General features: G+C 36.9%; 1 protein-coding gene across 1 annotated transcript in view; it reads right to left on the minus strand.

Annotated features, from left to right (window-relative positions):
• Nucleotides 1–19,068, minus strand: part of PAK3 (p21 (RAC1) activated kinase 3) — a 258,885-nt gene that overhangs the window by 75,263 nt on the left and 164,554 nt on the right. The window contains exon 7 of the mRNA XM_087829418.1: nt 16,269–16,470. Coding sequence (XP_087685544.1) covers nt 16,269–16,443 — 175 coding nt within the window. The 5' untranslated portion in view covers nt 16,444–16,470. The remainder of the gene's footprint in view (nt 1–16,268; nt 16,471–19,068) is intronic.

Genomic DNA, 19,068 nt, shown 5'->3' on the forward strand with positions numbered 1-19,068 from the left:
CCATATGTGTAGTGCTTATAAGGTTATCTAATTTAATCACCAAAATCTTATAAGGTAGACTTTATTATTATTGTATTATTATTTTTTATAGATGAAGAAATGAGGCTGAGTGAGGTTAAATAACATACACAGGTTATATAGCTGGCAGGAGTCAAAATCAAGATTTGAAAAGAGGTCCCAACTGTGGCTACAGAACAAAAGCTTTTAATAGCTACACTATTTATTATTCAGTAGCATTAAAAAAACTTGGACACATTTTAGCCCTAGTCTTCAATAAATGTTTAGTGATTGAATGGAACCTAGATGAGAACTTTTTTTTTAAGGAACACTAAGATGTCTGTATCTCCTTCAGGAAATTCTGTGAGCATTGGTCATTTATATAAAGATTCAGCCTTACCTGAACCTTGGGATGATAAGACTCAACCTGATCAGCTCTGGGTTGATATTTGTGGAGAGCAGAAGACCAAATGAGTACTACTTTTTAAGCATATCATGCATATTCTATTGGAACCTAGAATGAAGGCCACAAATTGGTGACTAGACCATAAAATGCAGAGTGTTGGGACCCTCTAGGTGTACATGAGTTCTTGTTTTAACTCTGAGGACTAACAACCTTCCCTGTTTCTCATCCTGACACCTTTCTTCATCCTATTACCTTTGAAAGAAAGAAAAGCCTCTCTAGACATCAGTCATCTCCTACATGGCCCACCCCAGTGTTCCGTACTTCCTCCAGTGGGTAGAACTTTTTCCATTACAAATTCCCCTACACCTTCAACCTCTTCTTTTAATGTCCTCTTCACTTCCTGCCTTAGGTTCTCAAACTTCACTGTGCATCACTCCCATCTGGAAAACTTTAAAGAGAGATGTCAGAGCCCCACCCTCAGAGATTCAGATTCAGTTAGTCTGGGCTAGACCCAAGCACTTTTCATTTTTAAATTTCCTAGGGTGTTTCCATTAAGTAGCTGGGGTTAAAAATAACAATTGTAATCCTTACTATCTAATGAGGGTACCACTTCCACAGATATTTCTGATGGGTGCCACTCATTCTTCCTTATCTCAAGTCATTAGGCCTGGGAGAATGGGAAAGGACAGAATTTCATTCATTTTTTATTCCAAAATGTGTATTTGAAGTCAGTACTACTGCACTTGCCTACAAACCCCCGTCCTGTGAGGTTATTGCCATTTAGTTTTCATGGTCAAGTCCCCTTATCCATTGAGGATTTTTATTTCCAGTCTTCATTCCTGCACTCAGTGCTGCCATCACTCTGTGAAATGTAATATGTAAATGGACATCTCATTTACACACTTTTCTTTTAACTCCTTGACTTCCATCAACTCTAATGAACTTTATCTCCCTTCCACATCTGCAATCCATTCTTATGGCCACCTTTTAAACCAGCAATTCTCAACCAGGGCTGCACATCACAGTGACTTGTAGAATTCCATAAAATACCAATGTCTAGAGTCCACCCAGAACCTACTACATCAGGGCTCCTGGATGCAGAATCTGAGCAAATGATTTTTTAAGCACCATAGATGATTTGCAGACCTAGTGGAGAACCACAACTACTCCAGGCCTTTATCTATAATGACCCTTTCCCTGAAATATTCAACCCTGTTATCTCATTCTTTGAGCCCAGCTTCCCATCCTGCTAGCCTTTTCAATGTCTCAAGCCCTTACTCTATTTTATCTGTTCTTTGATCTCAACAAAACCTCCAGTTCCTGAATCTCTACATTTTTAGTCAATTTCTCAGCTTCCTCCTGGTCCAGACTCTATGTCACAGCAACTTAAATTGCTCTTAAACCACTGCTCTGGAAACTCTTGTTCTTTGACCTTTTCTTGCAATTGTCCTGCAAAACCCTACCCTGACAGAATCCAACCACAAAACCTCCACTTCCATACTGGGGCTACTGAAAGTTGTTGGGGTAAAACCATACAGACATACATATTGGTATTCAGAGACAATAGTTGGGTCATAAATGGTGCTTGGCAATATTCTTCTTTCCCCTTGCTGACTTCCTTTCCCACTTCTCTTATTGAATATTCCAGAATTTACCACTTCACTCAAACTTCTGTTTCACCCTCTTCTCTCTTAATTTTGGCATATGAAATTCTTTCTACTTCAATGAGAAAAATGGAGGCCATCAGTTTGGAGCTCTTTTGACTTCACTCTCTCTCCCAGTCCTATACATTTATCTCACATCTCACTGGAAGCAGTTCTCATTCTTCTGCCTAAGGTTTATCCTTCTACTGGTGTCTAAGTCCCAGTCCCTCTCACTTCTCCTATTTCCCCTTGTATCTTCTATCTCTCCCCTTCAATGGACACTTCCTATTTGACTTAAAAGACATGCTGAGATCTCTTTTTCCTTTAAAATTAAGACACTCTGTCACCTCATGGCTTTCTCTAACTTCTATAGTCTCTCAGACTTTCCTTATTTAAATGTCTTAAAAAGGCAATTTAGGCTTCCTTAGCCCTCACTTCTTAAACCACTGCACTGAGTCTCTGATATCATTGAAAATTGTTACTTTTCAGTCCTTACCAACATTGACCTCTCAGTCAAAACTGACATTTCTGACCATAAACTTCATGACACCAACTCCTCCCCATCTTCTTTCACACAACACTTTTTAAAAGGCTATTCCTATATTTCTGAGTCTTCTATCAACTCTTTAAATAATATTCCCCAGGAGCTATCTTAGGTCATCATCTCTTCTTATCATCACACCTCTCCCTTAGGTCACCTCATGTACTTGTATGGCTTCAATTACCATCTACACTAGTGACTCCCCATATGTACCTTCAGCCCTGACCTTTCTGCTGTGCCCTAACTCCATGGAGTTAACTGCTTACTGAATACCTCTATGTGGATGGCTCATAGGACCCTCACTCTAAATATTTTCAAACGTAAACTATTCTCCATAGCCTTTCCCCACCTAAAACAAGAACCACAACTTTTCTTGTGTTCCCTACCTCACCCTCCTCCAGTTTCTCCTCCTACCATCTGAATAGTTTCTTAGTTCTATTAATTCTTCTTCCTAAAGGTTCTCATTCTATTGTCCTCTCTAATTCAGGCCACTGCCATTTCTCACCTGCATGACTCCAATAGCCTGACTTGTCTCCTTCCATCTCTCTTCTCCCAAATCCATTCTTCTTTTGTGGCTATAGTGATATTTTGACACACAAATATTATATCATTTCCCTGCTTCAATGTTTCCCCATTGTCTTCACAATCAAATTCAAAGTCCTTAGCATGGCATAAATAAGTCCTCCAGGGTACAGTACCTGATTGCTTTCACAGCACCATCTCCCATCCCTCACCTGTTCTCGCTCTATGTACTAGCTATCCTGAACTACTTTTAGTTGTATTCATAGAACCTCAGCTAATAGTGTGTTATGCATACTGCCTTTATAATGTTGCTCTTTCTATCTGAAATGCCACCCATCTCTTACATGGATAGCTCTATTCCTTCTTTAAGACTCATTTCAGTTCAATGGTCACCTCCTCCAGGAAGCTTTCTCTAATTGCCCCTCTCTTCAAGCTCAGGTTTGAATAAATGCCCCTCTCCAGTGTTCATTTTTACATTATACTTACCTCAATAAACTAATCATTGACAGACTTGTCTGTGTCCCTCACTAGGCCATCAGTTTCTTAAAGTCAGGAACTAGGACTTATTCACCTCTGTACCCCAACATCTATTTAGAACAGTACCTGATTCAATAAATATTTAATGAGTAAGCAAATAAACAAATGAATGGATAAATGACCTTCAGTATATGAAATGAGACCCAATGTATGAAGACAGGTCATGCATATTTGCCTTTATATGTTGGTGGATGTGGAGGCAATGATCCAGGTTCCCAAAGAAGGCTGGGGGGTGGGAGGATATATTTTAGAGTGGTTGTTATAGTTGAAGTTGTTGGTGGCATTGTTTCTGTTTTTCCCCAACAGTGGGGATGACTCTACTCATCAGGCACATCTCTTCCCAGGTGCCATCTTGGGGCCAAAACCATATATTGGCAACACAGATGGGCAAGGTTCAAGGTACAGCAAAACAGCCAATTCTCCCCCAGATGAAATCCCTGGATGGTGCTATGCTTGTCTTCTGAAAGCATTTTAGAAAACTGTCACCTGAGTCTTCCTTGTTGTAGGAGTTCCACTTGACATCTTCCCCTAAAATTCCTGGAAGTTTTGTTGGGCCTTCTCATTGGATGTCATATGGTCACGTCCAGAATTATTTTTTTAGAACACTTTCTAGCTCCTTGAAAACAGAGCATGCAGGAAAAGAAAAGGAATGACAGAGGACAGACATAGAGAAATGCTTTCCCACATAAATTTAGCCTGAAAGCACAGAACAATAATTATTTTTGAAAAAGAAATGGAAAGCATGCAAAGTTACTGTATATGGCATAATTTAAGAAGTGACATTTATACACAAAGCTAAAAGCAAAATATATAGAACATTTTAAAAATATAGAAATAATTTTTCCAAAGTAAAAAGCATATAGACTGGCTAGTTCTAAGCAGCAGGCATTTTACAACCCTGGCTCTAATGACCAACTCCCTCCTGCTACTGTTCTAGCTTCCTTTCCTTTGAATCGGTCACTGGGACAGTTAACAAGTATACAAAAAATTGAGGATCAGTATAGTGATAGATTATGCTGAGTAACTCAGCTATCTTATTGGAGAAATAAGCTGAGTAAATAAAAAACAGAAATTGATAATATCAGATCAAAGAAAACTAGGTGCATATATGGGGAGAATGTAGTATAAATGCTGTAGCATATCAAAAGAAAAGATCAAAGAAACCTGTGGTAAACAGTGAGGGTTTACTGGCAGAAGTAAGACTAGAGAGATGGGTCTTACAGAATGGATAAGCAGGAAAAGGTAAGGCATCTAAAGCAGGAAATGTGAGTATTAAAGCTTGGAAATAGAAATGTATATAGCATATTGATAAGGAAGTGAGAAGACAGAAAGGTGAATAGACATGGTATGGCCTTGGAAATCAGGAATGAAGATACAACTGGAACAGTAATGAAGAATTTACTGGGAAATTTTTTGAGCAGATAGATGATATAATAGAAAAGGTTTTTTTCTGGAAAACAAGCCAGGTTGCTATATGCTGCTAGGTACATATGGCATAGTGTGGGCAGGCTTCAAAATGGTTGTTATCTTGCAGGCTGAGGAGGAAAATAAATGGTGGGAGTGGAATGGGGAAGACCTATCTGCCACTGAATCTGTTGCCTCTAAGATTACCTACTGGGAATTTCCTATGAACTGTGTGTGTTTGATTCCTGCAACTAGATTGAAAATTATCTTAGGACAAGGAATCTTGTCTTATCTGTAATATCCCCAACAACACTCAGCACAGAGCTAAGCACATGAAAAGAAGGCACAACTCTTTTCTGAGTGAACTATAAAACATGCTCCAGGTTAGCCTATTTTAACATCCAATTTTGTTATATCTGATTTTTAAACTGAGATAACTAATAAACTAGGTCTGTGCTGAAATTCAGCATGCAACTCAGATTTATGCACTAGCTAGTTGCACATATGTCTCTAACCAGTGATCTTCCATGAAGTCCTTTGAGGTAAAGGAGGCCTATTAAAGTATTTTGTTAGGAGGCTTGTACTGGAGTTGCTGATGTTGGAGCTCTCCTGGGAAGTGACCTTGTCCCACAACCCCTACTTTGACACTAAAATCCCTTCCCATCTCTTCCCTACTTCTTCCCACTCCTCCTGCCATGTGCAATTTGTACTGTGTTATGTGTTCCTGAAGCCAAACCACTTGAGCAGAGATAGGAGCCATTTCTGGCAGGGGCAGTGAGGAAGGCTGGTTGGAGATCTGTCATACTAAAATGTCTGTTTTTCATCTTGGTATTCCAAGACTTTGCTTGGGGAAAGCCACGTTGGAAGGATATAGAGGTATTTTTAAGGGGTGATCCATCTCCTATGGGTGGCAAACATCCCTTTCCCTAATAGATGATCCTTAGTGACTTGGTCACTGTTTAGCTGGTGATAGGTACTTTCAGTGGTTTATTGATTTTTTTAATTCGCTAAGAGGCTGCTAGTCAATGCCTCACAAAAATCTTTTACAAAACACTGCCCTTGTGGCCTTTAAAAATTAAAATGCCTTAGTGTTTATTTAGCTACCAGGAAAGTGAATTAAGTACTTGAGTTGTTCTGTTCCACCCTCTGACTTGTTGGTCACAGAGCACACTGTGCCATAACCCCCTCCCTCCAAGGGAAGCTTTCTGAAGTCTTATACTTGGGTAAGAATAAGTACCTGAGAACAGTTAAAATATTCTGTTTGGGAGCATATTATGAGAAGGGATCCAAAGGAATTTATTACCCTTGGATTCATGAAATGTACATTTTCCCTTACATAGGGAGAGATTAATTCTCTAGTTTTCCTCTATTTTTTGGTAAAAAAAAAAAATGTTATTTGTGGGCCTTCAAATTTATTTTTCTCAATTGAAATACTCCAAACTACATGTGGTAATTACAGTGGAAATTTAGACATAAAAACAGAGTTTATTCTTGGCACTAAGTATTTAAAGAAATTGACAGTGCAAGGTGGGTAAAAGAGGTTCTACATAACAAATGTATTAATGGCTTAAATCTAGCATCTTGAACAAAATATATACTGATTCTGATCAGAAAAGGCAATAGGTATTTATTAAATGAAGGAAAAGGGGCCAAAATCTTTAAATACTGAATTATGAATGAATCTAAGGTGAAAGATGAGAGGTGACTGTCATGCTCTATTTTAATATAGTTTTTAAATATTTTAATTGTAAGAGCATCAGATTCTTTTGCAATAAAAAGAGATTTCAAAGCCCCCCAAATAACACAAGAATCATGGGAAAATAATTAACAATTTTCTTTTCTTTCTTTAATTTTTAACAAAGGCTGTTACTTTCTGCTAGCAAGTTAGGCCATTAGGAGGAGTAAATTAGAAAGACAAAGGAGTGACTACTGCTATGACTGCTGACTGAGAAAATGGGCTAGATTCACCTAGGTTTCACTTACTTCTGTAAAGATTTCATTTTTATATATTCCATTGGTTAAAACCCATTTTTGAAACGAGTTAGGTAACTCCCATTTTATGGTAAGCTGTATAGTGTTCAACCACCACTGGACTAGGATTTGGGGATCTAAATTCTAGGTCTTCCTTGCTTTGTAGTTACTAGTGGGGCAAGTTTATGGATCATTTAACCTGTCTAAACTCTTGACTTCTGTAAATGGTGATAATTCCTGCCTCCATCATAGGAGGTTTGAAGGAGGTAATTGATATAAAAACACTTTGAACATTAGAATACCCCTGAAACTGCCATCCAAAATACATCATCTCATTAACAATATATTTAGTAACAGGGTGTCTGTGTTTGCTGGAGAACTAAGTAATCTGACACTTTTAAAATGTAGCACTTCCATCCTATGAGTGAAGTTCTTAGAAATATAACTACCAAGAAAGAGGATTAAACTGGGCTGTTTTAAACATTTACTGCTCTTATTATAGTATCTTTCATTATATTAGCAAATCTCAGAAGTATATAGTTGGGAAGGCCCATGGTAGAAGTTTCATTTTCCTGCCTTCAGGGAGGGCCTGATAAAGCCAGGAGAGACCCAATGGAGAACCTTAATAATCATAGTATCCAATCAGCACATCTGGACTTTCCTTATGTTTAGTTCTATTCTCTCTGGTGAAATAGGAGCCCATTTCCTCCTGCCAGGTCTTTAGTGGCTATGGGAAATAATATATGCCCTCCATAAAGTAGCAGCCTTTACTGAATAGAAAAATAGTCAAAATGGTACCTGATTCTGCAAGAGCAGCTACAAGCCCAATTCATAGATTGAGTGTTTCATGAGGTTGATGGAGGAAAGGAAATGATGGCCCTATGTGAGCCCTTCTAGTGATCCCCACTCACACATGCTGACAACTATCACCTTCAATGGTATCATTTTCAAAGACATTCAGCAACAGTAATCATTCTGACAAATCATTAAGAAGCTGACTCACACCCATCTCCTTCCAGACAACACACACTGGTTTCACTCTCATTTCTACCCAATTCACATGTGTGACAGTTTCAATGGCAAATGTTTGGGGGGAAAAAGCAAATATGAGGCAATGTCCTAAACCAGGCACATCTGATCATGTGGGTAATTATACAACACACAAGTATGAAAGGGGAAAAATGGGGCCTCATTTGTTTTAAGGAGGAAAGTAACTTTATATCCTTTAGCTAGTGTCCTGTCCTTTCAATACTTCATTTTAATGTTTGATACAACTCTGTTCTGTCTTGCCCCCCTTCTCATCCATCTCCTGTATCTTCTCCACCTCTTAATCTCCCTCTCAAATATTAATTTTTCTCTCCATTTATTTCTCCCTATTACTCATTTCCTTTAGTGTATACATCTCCCAATCCTTCATTCCATACTTGTCTTGAATTTGACCGCTAGTTTTAGTGGGCTACCATATTTGTGCCCAATTTCCCTGTTCATTAGCCTTGAAATGGAAGCACAGGCCCTAGTCGATAGAGTGCATCATTATCCAACCTTATTCCCATTTCAACCACAGGGAACTTCTAAGAGTAAAGGAGTAGTACAGGAGGCTCTGCTCTTGGGAGACAGCACTGACCCTGGAGGACAAGTAAGATGTCATGTCCTTCAGGCTTTCCAAAGGGTAGTGCAATGATCTCCAAAGAGCACTATTTATTGAGCTGTATGGGCTACTTTGGAAAACCAAAAGGAGTGTAAACACCATTCAGGATGTAGCAGTCTCTGACATCTGGCGTTCTGATAACAGAACCCACAATTAATTGAAATTCCCATTCATTGTTGGTGCAATGATAATAACTTTGAGCTACTGCAAGATGCCAAAGGGTCTTCAGTATCACCCAAGAAAGACTGCATACTTTTCAGTCTAGTTATCACACTAAGTATTTTTTATTGTGCATTAATTAGGTGAAAGTTAATAACGTTCATTGACCAAAACATTTGATTAACAAGACCATAAAGAATAACTGAGAGTCTTCTTTAACATAATTGTTGCACAGTAATGCTTTCTTCTGTGTAGCGTATATAAAAAATAGCATACTCTAGGAATTAGAACAACAATATATATGCATTACAATAACAAACTATATGGCACTTTAAGAATTTTTTCACATATATGAGCACACTCATTTAGAGCCTCAACTTTCTAAAGTAAGCAGTATGTAAACCTGTAAAATACACACCCTAAATGAGAATCCAGACCCCAAAACACCCAAATCAAATATTAGCACACCTCTATTATGAAGAATATTTTCTTGCCATCATTAAAAAAGCCATGAAAAAGTTTCCGTTTTTCTTACTGAGTAGTGATAATGAAAAAGTCCCTTTTTTTGAAAGTGAGAAAACTTTCAAAGGGCACTGCCATATATTCTTAAGGAAAAATTAAAGCCACTGTTGGCATTTGAATGCTAAGAATGTAGTTTCCTACATATTCTTTTTGTTTTGTTGCAAGGCAGTGTTACAGAGTAGAACAATCATAGAGTTTGGAGTCTAAGAGACCTGGGAGAATTCTGGCTTCCATCATTTGCTATGTGGTGTATGCTGTCTAGTTACACACTTTGAACTTAAATTGTAAAAAGGGGATAATACAGAGTGGTTGTATGGATTAAAAGACTCAATATATGTACAGTGCTTGGAACACAGCTAAGCACACAGGAACAAGTGGTAGATCAGTCAGTAAATGTAGATCACTTCTTATTTGTCTTGATTTGATTTATATCCAACTATCTCCTAATACTTCACTAGGAAGAGGAGCCTTTACTCCATTCCCAGGCTCACCAGCTTCCAAATCAATCTGAATTACCCACAAACAAAATGCACATGAACTGTGCTCTCTAAAGACACAGCCTTTTGCATAGCATTGTGTGTCCTCTGAAACACACCTGATGCTCAAGTGCAGCACAAGACATAAGACACATAAGGGCACTTCAGAAGACACAGAAGTCACACAGAACATGTCACCTCCAAATGCAGCCTCACCTGCTTCTTTCCCATATGTGCTTCCAAGCTTCAAGCCCTTAACATTGACTATTTTTAGAGGTATATGCCATTTTCAGAGTCCTGGCAGATTCATTTGCCTCACTGCTTTTGTAATTTTTCATGTATGTATTTATTCATTCATGTATTTATTCCCCACCTTGTTCCAAAATGGAACAGGTGGCTTACAAGAATATATAAAATATACAACATGATAACATAAATTCAAAATAGATAAGAAAGTAAAAGGAACAAAAAAGATAGGAATATAAAATAGAGTCTGGAAGAAATCTAATATAAAGCACATACATACCATAATGTTCTATGACAGGTGCTATGCATGGGCCACATATTTGGCTCAAAGCTTTCTAGTAGCCAACAAAAGAGAAACTTCATCAGTCTCACACTTCACAAGGTGCATAAAATAAAAACAAACCACTTGTTCAGTATGTCCTCTTAATGATCTAAATTCTGAAAACTTTCCTATAGTGAAGTATCAAAAAATGGTGGCAAATTGTGTCTCCTAATTTGCTGTAACACCAAGATTCAGCTCCTGGAACAGTCTCCAAGAAAGACAGAGTCAATCTTGAAATTACACCTACTACTTCTTATTTTTTTTCTACCTGTCTCTTAAAGTTCCATTTGTTGAAGGAAATGTATCTATTAAAGAGACTTCTTAAAACAAATAAAAACTTCTGCTGTCACCAATGCAAGTATTTTCATTTAATTAAAGAAGTAGGCATTGTGACATTATTTCTATCAAAAATTTGGAAAGGACCCCAAATATCCAATAAAAGGAAATGGTTAAATAAACCATGATGCCACTCTTGCCACTGTATGAGATATTACACACTTCAAAAATAATATTTGTGAAAAATTTTTTAAATGTAGGAAAATATTCATGATAAAAAATTTAAGTGAAAAAGCAGGATATAAAACTGTATATATTATGATATCAACTATGTGATAATATCCTTATATATAGCCATAAAAAATCTGAAAAGAAATCCATCAAAATGTTAACACTGTTTCTGAGATTTGTGAATCTGGGTGATTTTAATTTTTTTTCTATATGCTTGTCTTTATTTTCCAAAGTTTTTGATATTGATGAAAAATTTCTCTATGATGAGAAGACAAAAGATTAGGAAGAAAAATAACAACCTAGTCAGTTATTATTGGCCTATGGAATTATGGGCAATTTCAATTTTTCAATTTTCTATAACTGACACATAAATTCTAGTCAGGAACAAAGTTACTTAAAGAAAGAAACAAGAATTCTAAAATCTAGTTTTTTGGTCCATAATGATGCAAATCTCATAACACCTCACAATTTATTAAGCATTTAATAATTATAAAATTTATTTTTAAATTTAATAGTTAATAAAGTTACTTTTACTTAAATTTAAAATTATGTAATTCATTTTTAAAAGCATCCTGATATTTAGAATTATATTTGATTATCAACAATATTTTGTGAGATAAGCTAGATATTACTTTCCTCATTTAACAGATGGTAAAACTGAGACTCAGATAAACTAAGTGACTAGCCCAAAATTACAATAATCAGTGACAGAGGTGGGCTTGAACCCAGGCCATCAGAACCCAAGTTCAGTACTCTTTCCGTTCATTCAAGGCTGGCAGCTGTGTAACCCAATCAGTCACTGAGAGGCAGAAACATAGAAGCAGTCACTTCCCCCTACCTATGAGGGTCTTATTCTTGAATTACCCCCAATGTAAGAGCGTTCAGCTGATGAAATTATGATTTTAAGAGGCAAAAAAAGAGTAAGGGAAGTAAGGTTACATGTGAACTTTGAAAATCCTCATATACATTTTTGCACAGTAAAACAAAACAATAACAATAGTACATTACATAAAAAGAATGAGAGTTTACATAGCTTAAATTAGTAAAAATGACAGGCTCTACATAGTTTCCATTTAGATCCTGAGATGATTTCCAGAGGTGATGAAGATGTACCACTCATTATGGCAGTGGAAAAGGGGGGTGACAGTGAAGCAATGAACAGAGGTGGACAGTTATTTCAAGTCATGACTTTCCATAGTCTCAGAGTCATCTAAGTCCAATCCTGAAATTGCAACAACTTGCTTGTGGCTTTAGCCCTATCAATCAAGCAATTTTACGTGGTACAACTTAATGACTTTGGCTCTTCTGAAGATGCTTTCTGTCTTCTCAAGTATTTTTTAAAGACACCTTAGCACTTTGGTGTAGAGTTCAAATTAAATCATTCAAGCTTTCTTGAAGTCAGATTATCAGCTTTCCAGTACTGGTATTGAAATGGTACTACTTCATGATTTAGGCTCTTCTGAGTTTGCTTTCTTTCCATTAGGGAGTTGTCAAAAGACTCTTAGAAGCACATTATAGAACTCACTTAAATCATTTAAACTTCATCTAAAGGCAGTGTATCAACTGTACAGCAATGATATTTGATGATTTAAGTCCTGCTTTTTGTCCAATGTGATAATTTTTTAACGTATCAGAGCACATCTTTATAGAATTCTGCTAAATTACTCAAGCTTTGAAGAGGTAAGGTTTAACTTGTAAAGGTATCAATTTTCCCTACTTTCTTGGGGAAGTTTTAATCTTGATCTAAAATATTTGCTTCTGTTGCTCCAGTTCCATAGACCTTAAGTATCTTCATCATTATTTATAATAATCAGCTCTGGAGTACTGGAAGTTTCCTGAAAGTCATCTTCTAGCAGCATTACATCACTTGGATTAGTGTCAACAGGTTCAGATTGAACTTTAGCCAATGACTGCTCCTGTGACAAATGTTCATCTGCACTCGTAGGTTCTTCTTTATCCATTTTTGTTTGTTTGTTTTCAGGAGGAACTGCTGAAAGATATTTTACCATATCTAACCAAATTGTCTCTCAGGTCACACTAATGATAAACCCTGTTAAACGATTTAATGCCTCTTTTATTAAGATTATAGCACAGCCTATTGGCCTGGAGGTAAATTCCTCCCAGTGACACCAATAGCAACCAAGGCTCAACTACAACAGGACAGTGCACACAGCACACACAAGGGAGCACCTAGAAGGCCCAGCTCAGGTGACTGAGGAGGATGAGCCACTGAACCCTACAGGATACCTACTAGGCAAAGCCACTCTACCAATTCCAGGACACATAGTAGCTCTACCTAATACATAGAAACAAACACCAGGAAGCAGCCAAAATGTGAAGGCAAAGAAACATGTCACGAAGGAAAGAACAGAAGAAATCTCCAGAAAAAAAAGTTAAATGAAATGGAGCCAAGCTAGCTACTAGATACAGAGTTCAAAACAATGATTTTAAGGATACTCAAGTATCTTAGTAAGACTATTAAGGAAACTAGTGAGATCACCAATGACATAATAAAGTACCAATCAGAAATGAAGGCTACACTAACTAAAATGAAGAATAATTTACAGGGAATCAACAATAGAGTAGAGGACGCTGAGAATCAAATCAGCAATTTGGAATGAGGAAGCAAAACGCACCCAACAAGAAGAGAAAAAAAAATCCAGAAATATTAAGATAGTGTAAGGAGTCTCTGAGACAACTTCAAGCAGCCCAACATTCACATTATGAGGTAAAGAAGGAGAAGAAAGAGAGCAAGAAATTGAAAACTTATTTGAAATAATAATGACAGAAAACGTCCCCTACCTGGTAAAAGAAATAGACTTGCAAGTCCAGGAAGCACAGAGAGTCCCAGACAAGAGGAACCCAAAGAGGCCCACAGCAAGACACATCATAATTAAAATGCCAAAGGTTAAAGACAAAGAGGGAACCTTAAAAGCAGCAAAAGAAAAACAGTTAGTTACCCACAAGGGAGTACCCATATGACTGCCAGCTGATTTCTCAACAGAAACTTTGCAGGCCAGAAGGGAGTGGCAAGAAATATTCAAAGTGATGAAAAGCAAGAACCTACAACCAAGATTACTCTACCCAGCAAAGCTATCATTTAGAACTGAAGGTCAGATAAAGAGCTTCACAGATAAGAAAAAGCTAAAGGAGTTCATCACCACCAAACCAGTATTACATGAAATGTTGAAAGGTCTTCTTTAAGAAGAAGCTAATGAACAAATGAAACTGACAAACAAAATAGACCCAGAGACATTGAAGCATGCAACAGAGAGTTGTATCTCAGAGGGAAGAGGGAAGGGGGTGGGGTGCAGGAAGAGTTTAACCAAAGAGGTTATATGTATATATGCATAACACATGGATACAGACAATAATAGGGTGAAGACCTGAGGAGGGGTGGGAGCTAGATGGAAAGGGTCATGGGGCGAAAATGGGACACTTGTAATACTTTCAACAATAAAGATAAATTAAAAATTAAATAAATAAAAGTGAAATTGAAAAAAACACGCAAAACTAACATTAGTGATGGTGTAGGAATCTCATGCACTAGGATCCTCAGGCAGAGAAACCTTTGTGAGATTTTGAACAACAAAGTTATGTTATTAATTTGGCATTAAGTATTCTTGAATGACTGGATCAAACACTGATCTAAGGGCTCAAAGATTTGAGACATGAGACTAGATATAAGGACAACCTTAACATTAGGATGCACATTGGCAAGTACATCTGAGGTGCCAAAAAGACTGCGAAAAATCAGGGGGACTTTGATTCAAGATTAAAAACAATAATAGTCTTGAACTTCCATAAGAAAATACTTTTCAAACAATTCCATATGGAGAGGAGTCATCTTGGTTTTTCTGTTTGCACACAAATATACTGGAAACTTGGCTGGGTGTTTTCCTCTGGGACAATTTGGGCATGGGTTCATGTAGATTAGTAATGATTTCACTATGAGGTCTCCTGAAGTAGTGGCACAAAACATAAATGTAAACCTCCCTATTTTTGCTGATCTCATGCCAGCATCATCTGGCTCCTATTCTTCAAAAAGGCAAGTAAGATTGTTTAAGGGTTTCCAAAGCATGGTGGTCTCAACAGCACCAAAGATTTTCACAGGCACATAATTCCCTTCTTCAATCGCTTTCTGTAATTGTGACAGATATAACACAGAAGCTGCAGGCTCTGGTGGTTCTTTCTTTGGCACCACTGTAACATAAAATTTGATCTCCATGTCATGGCATTCCATAAGTTTCTGAAACTATCCCTTGTTCCTAGCAGGATTTTTTTCTAGACCCACTTCAGTGTCTGAAAACATGTCTTCAAAAATTCCTCTGACATGGTCACAGATCCCTTATATGGCAAGTGTTTCCTTATTCTTTTGCTTGTCTTTAATATAGATGCTTAACATCATTTCCATGTTTTCCATCCTCACATCATAGGGGATAAAGCATCTCTTAAGTGATGTAGGTATACAAGAGACAATACTGACCTTAAAAATAGTTTCAGCTTTCCTTGTGTTACAAATTGTGGATTCATTACCACCGTGAAAGCAACCTATAAAGCCATTTAGTTTACCTTGAAGAAGTGGATCAGGGATGTTCCTTTTCTTTTCTAAAGACATCACCCTTCTTGCCCTTCTGGTAACTTTGTGTGATAACAGTGTCCCTGTACTTCATCCACTCTCTTCTGTCTCAATGGTCATATTTGTAGAAGCCATGTTTAAACTTTACACTAATTAGTGCAACCTGGCAATTACTTACTAGAGATTTTATATCCCCCAGTGTTACAAAGTGTCAGCATATGGTATTTAAGCACCAAGTGGTATTATGAACAACACAAGGATCAATGATAATATATTGTTGTGATATCCAGTGCAAATAAGGCTGATTGTGAGGGGACAACTGATAGAAGATGAGAGAGAAAACAAATGACTTGAACTGACTCCCATATACTCAGTTGAAAATTTTCACAGTTGTCAAAATGGTATACAGAAGTAAATCCACCTATAGTCCAATTTCCAATAAAGAGAACTTGCAGTTTAGAAAGGATTACTATAAATGCTCCTCTAAGTTATCAGAAGAAAGTCACTTTTTATATATTCAAGACAGTACTATTTCTATGATTTCCCTTGGCTTAACACTATGATTCAATTTTATGTGAAAGGTAAACAAAACATAAGTATATTTTCTGTAAACCACAGTACATCAATAAAACATTAACTTCTGACAAAATGCAACCTCTGAAGAAGTAGACATAAACTTCAGGCAGGCTCTAAACAGCTAACGCTCAAGAAATGACTACCCAAGAAAAAGAAGTGACAATGAAAGAATAAACTAGCCCCTTTTCAATGCCCAGCCACTGATACTTTACTTTTATCCCCTCCTCCTGGGAAGATAGACCGAAGCCTGGCTTTCTTATTCTTCTCTTCAGGGGCCATGGGAAGTGGTTTGGAGCTGTGGTTGAGTGCCGAAGAATCCCGGTTGTTACTATTCATCCTCAGTGGGGGAGCTGGGGGTTTCTCTTCATTATCCAGACTGTCAGACATTTTCAGTTACAACTAATTGCACAACTCCTAAAGGAGAAGGAGGAGAAAACAGGAGTTAAGAAAGGAGAGGTCCAAAAATCAAACTAGTAAATATGGGGATTCTAATATCTTAAAAACAAAAATATTGGTCTCATGTCATGTCAGGTTTTCCACTGACCATTTAAAAAATTTTTTTTATTTTTGTTTAAAGTATTACAGATGTTGATAATCATCAGAGAGATGCAAATTAAAACCACAATGAGGTATCACTTCACACCTGTAAGAATGGCTACCATCAACAAATCAACAAATGACATGTGCTGGCGAGGGTGTGGAGAAAGGGGAACCCTAGTACACTGCTGGTGGGAATGCAGACTGGTGCAACCACTATGGAAAACAGTATGGAGGTTCCTCAAAAAATTAAAAATGGAGCTGCCGTTTGACCCAGTGATTCCACTCCTAGGAATGTACCCTAAGAATCCTGAAACATTCATCAGAAAGGATATATGTACCCCGATGTTCATAGGAGCACAGTTTACAATAGCTAAGATTTGGAAACAGCCCAAGTGCCCATCAGTAGATGAGTGGATTAAAAAGCTGTGGGACATTTACACCATGGAATACTACACAGCTGTAAAGAAAAAGAATCTTGTACCCTTTGGGACAGTATGGATGGTCCTGGAGAGTATTATGCTAAGTGAAATAAGCCAGGCAGCGAAAGAAAAATATCACATGATCTCGCTTATCCACTGACCATTTTGACTTGTTTATTTTCTAGAAGAAAAGGTACTGCCTCCCTAAAGACCAGCAATGGAATTTCCCAAAGAGAAAAGTGAAGGCGATGATTAATGGCTTTTCAATATGCACATACAAAAACATTAGGTCCCTTCCTTTTCTCATGATGAAACTTTATTTTCTGCTGTACACTCAAGTATTTGAATCAACAATTTACGATCTTATTCTTTAAAAATTCTATCCTGATGATTGTCACAGTAGGGTAGCACAACCTCTTCACTATCCAGAGTTGACACAGGTTTGGCTATTGATTTTTAATGGCCTGCAATAATGATTTGTTGACTGCTTTGACATTGGTATGCCTTTGGTGTCTGATTCTTACCTGTGTGTACCTGATCTACAAAATATACTCTACTGTTTTATGAGAAAGAACTGAGAAGCAATCTAGTAGACCTGTCAGTTTCAGCAGAGTTAGGGTGTACAGATAAAGGAAACTATTTCCCATTTTCAGATAGGGGGTAGAAGATAAAGCTGAGCCAAATGTCACCATGAGAAAAGAGGATCTACAAGGAGAGAACCACTTTTGGAAGAGACACTAAAAGATTACTCCTTGTCATATTTTATGTCCTGGAACAGGGAACAAAAAAGTTGGCAGGGGTAACATTGTTGTAAGAACCAGTCTGGGTTTTAGAAACTTATTTGCTCTTAATTTCATTATTCATTTGCATTATTCTTTTGCCATCTCACTGGGAAGGTAAAGTGAGATGAAAAAAGCATGAACTCTCCAAGGAAATGTTTGTGTTTCCAGCTGTTTTCCTATTCTAATTCAAGTTATTCATTAGGGACCTAAAACTTGCCAGGCAAGTCAGGTGTTAAGAGTAACTTTCAAGTGAATCTCACATTTGAATACAAGGAAAATCAAATTCCGTTGCAACAAAATCTCTGTAAATTCATCAAATATTAACTGGCACTAATTTAGGAGCATAAGAACTCTCCAAACACAACTTACCACATCACTTTATTCCAACAACATTTACTATTAATAAACCTAAGTACAGCAACAACAACTAAACCAAGATCTCATTACCTGTTATAATGAGAAATAATCTATTATAATTATTTTAGCCTTTTAGTTGTTACAATGTTTATTATTTTCATTATTGAACTCTAATTAGGTTACATGATGTTATGTAGAAAAAATTTTTAATTTTACTGTGTTCTAAGTTTTCTCAAATATATACAGCCTGTGAATATTTAAGAATAAGTGATTATCAATTAATAGCTTCTCCATCTGCATAGATGACTGTCAACTAACAATGACTGGCTTGATCTTGATTTGGACAAGAGATCTCTTTCCTTTTCTAAGTGTCATGCCTTGCATTATCTTAAAGAATTAAGAACAATTCTGTTCTTCAGTGATCATGATAGTGAAAATACTCACTATTAAATATTTTGTCATAAACAGCAACAACTTGATAAGTTTCACATTTTCCTATATAGGTGAAACTAAAGTATATAGCAAAATAAAAAGTAACTGATGTGAAGGATAAAGCCTACTCATGGATACTATTGGCACTACTACATATTTTAACTAGAATATGAAAATAGTGCTAATGGGTTTGCATTCCCTTTTGCACTTGGATTTTGGTCCTTCTAAACACACTGTTTTTCCAAAATAAAAGTGGGTTAAAGACTTACATCATCAGTGGCATTATTCTATTTTGAACAAGTTCATGGTTTTAACTTAGTCACTGAGAAGAATTTGCCACCAGAAAAAAGCACTATTTTGTTGTTGTTGTTGCTGTTGATGATTTCACTTAGCGGTTCAAAAATAATGTCTGAATATGAGATTATTAAATAAAGCTTGGTTATACAAAATTTAGCTTATATGATAATGAAATTTGGTTAAAA

The sequence above is a fragment of the Miniopterus natalensis genome, chromosome X, assembly GCF_054644295.1.
Source record: "Miniopterus natalensis isolate mMinNat1 chromosome X, mMinNat1.hap1, whole genome shotgun sequence".
NCBI lineage: Eukaryota > Metazoa > Chordata > Mammalia > Chiroptera > Miniopteridae > Miniopterus > Miniopterus natalensis.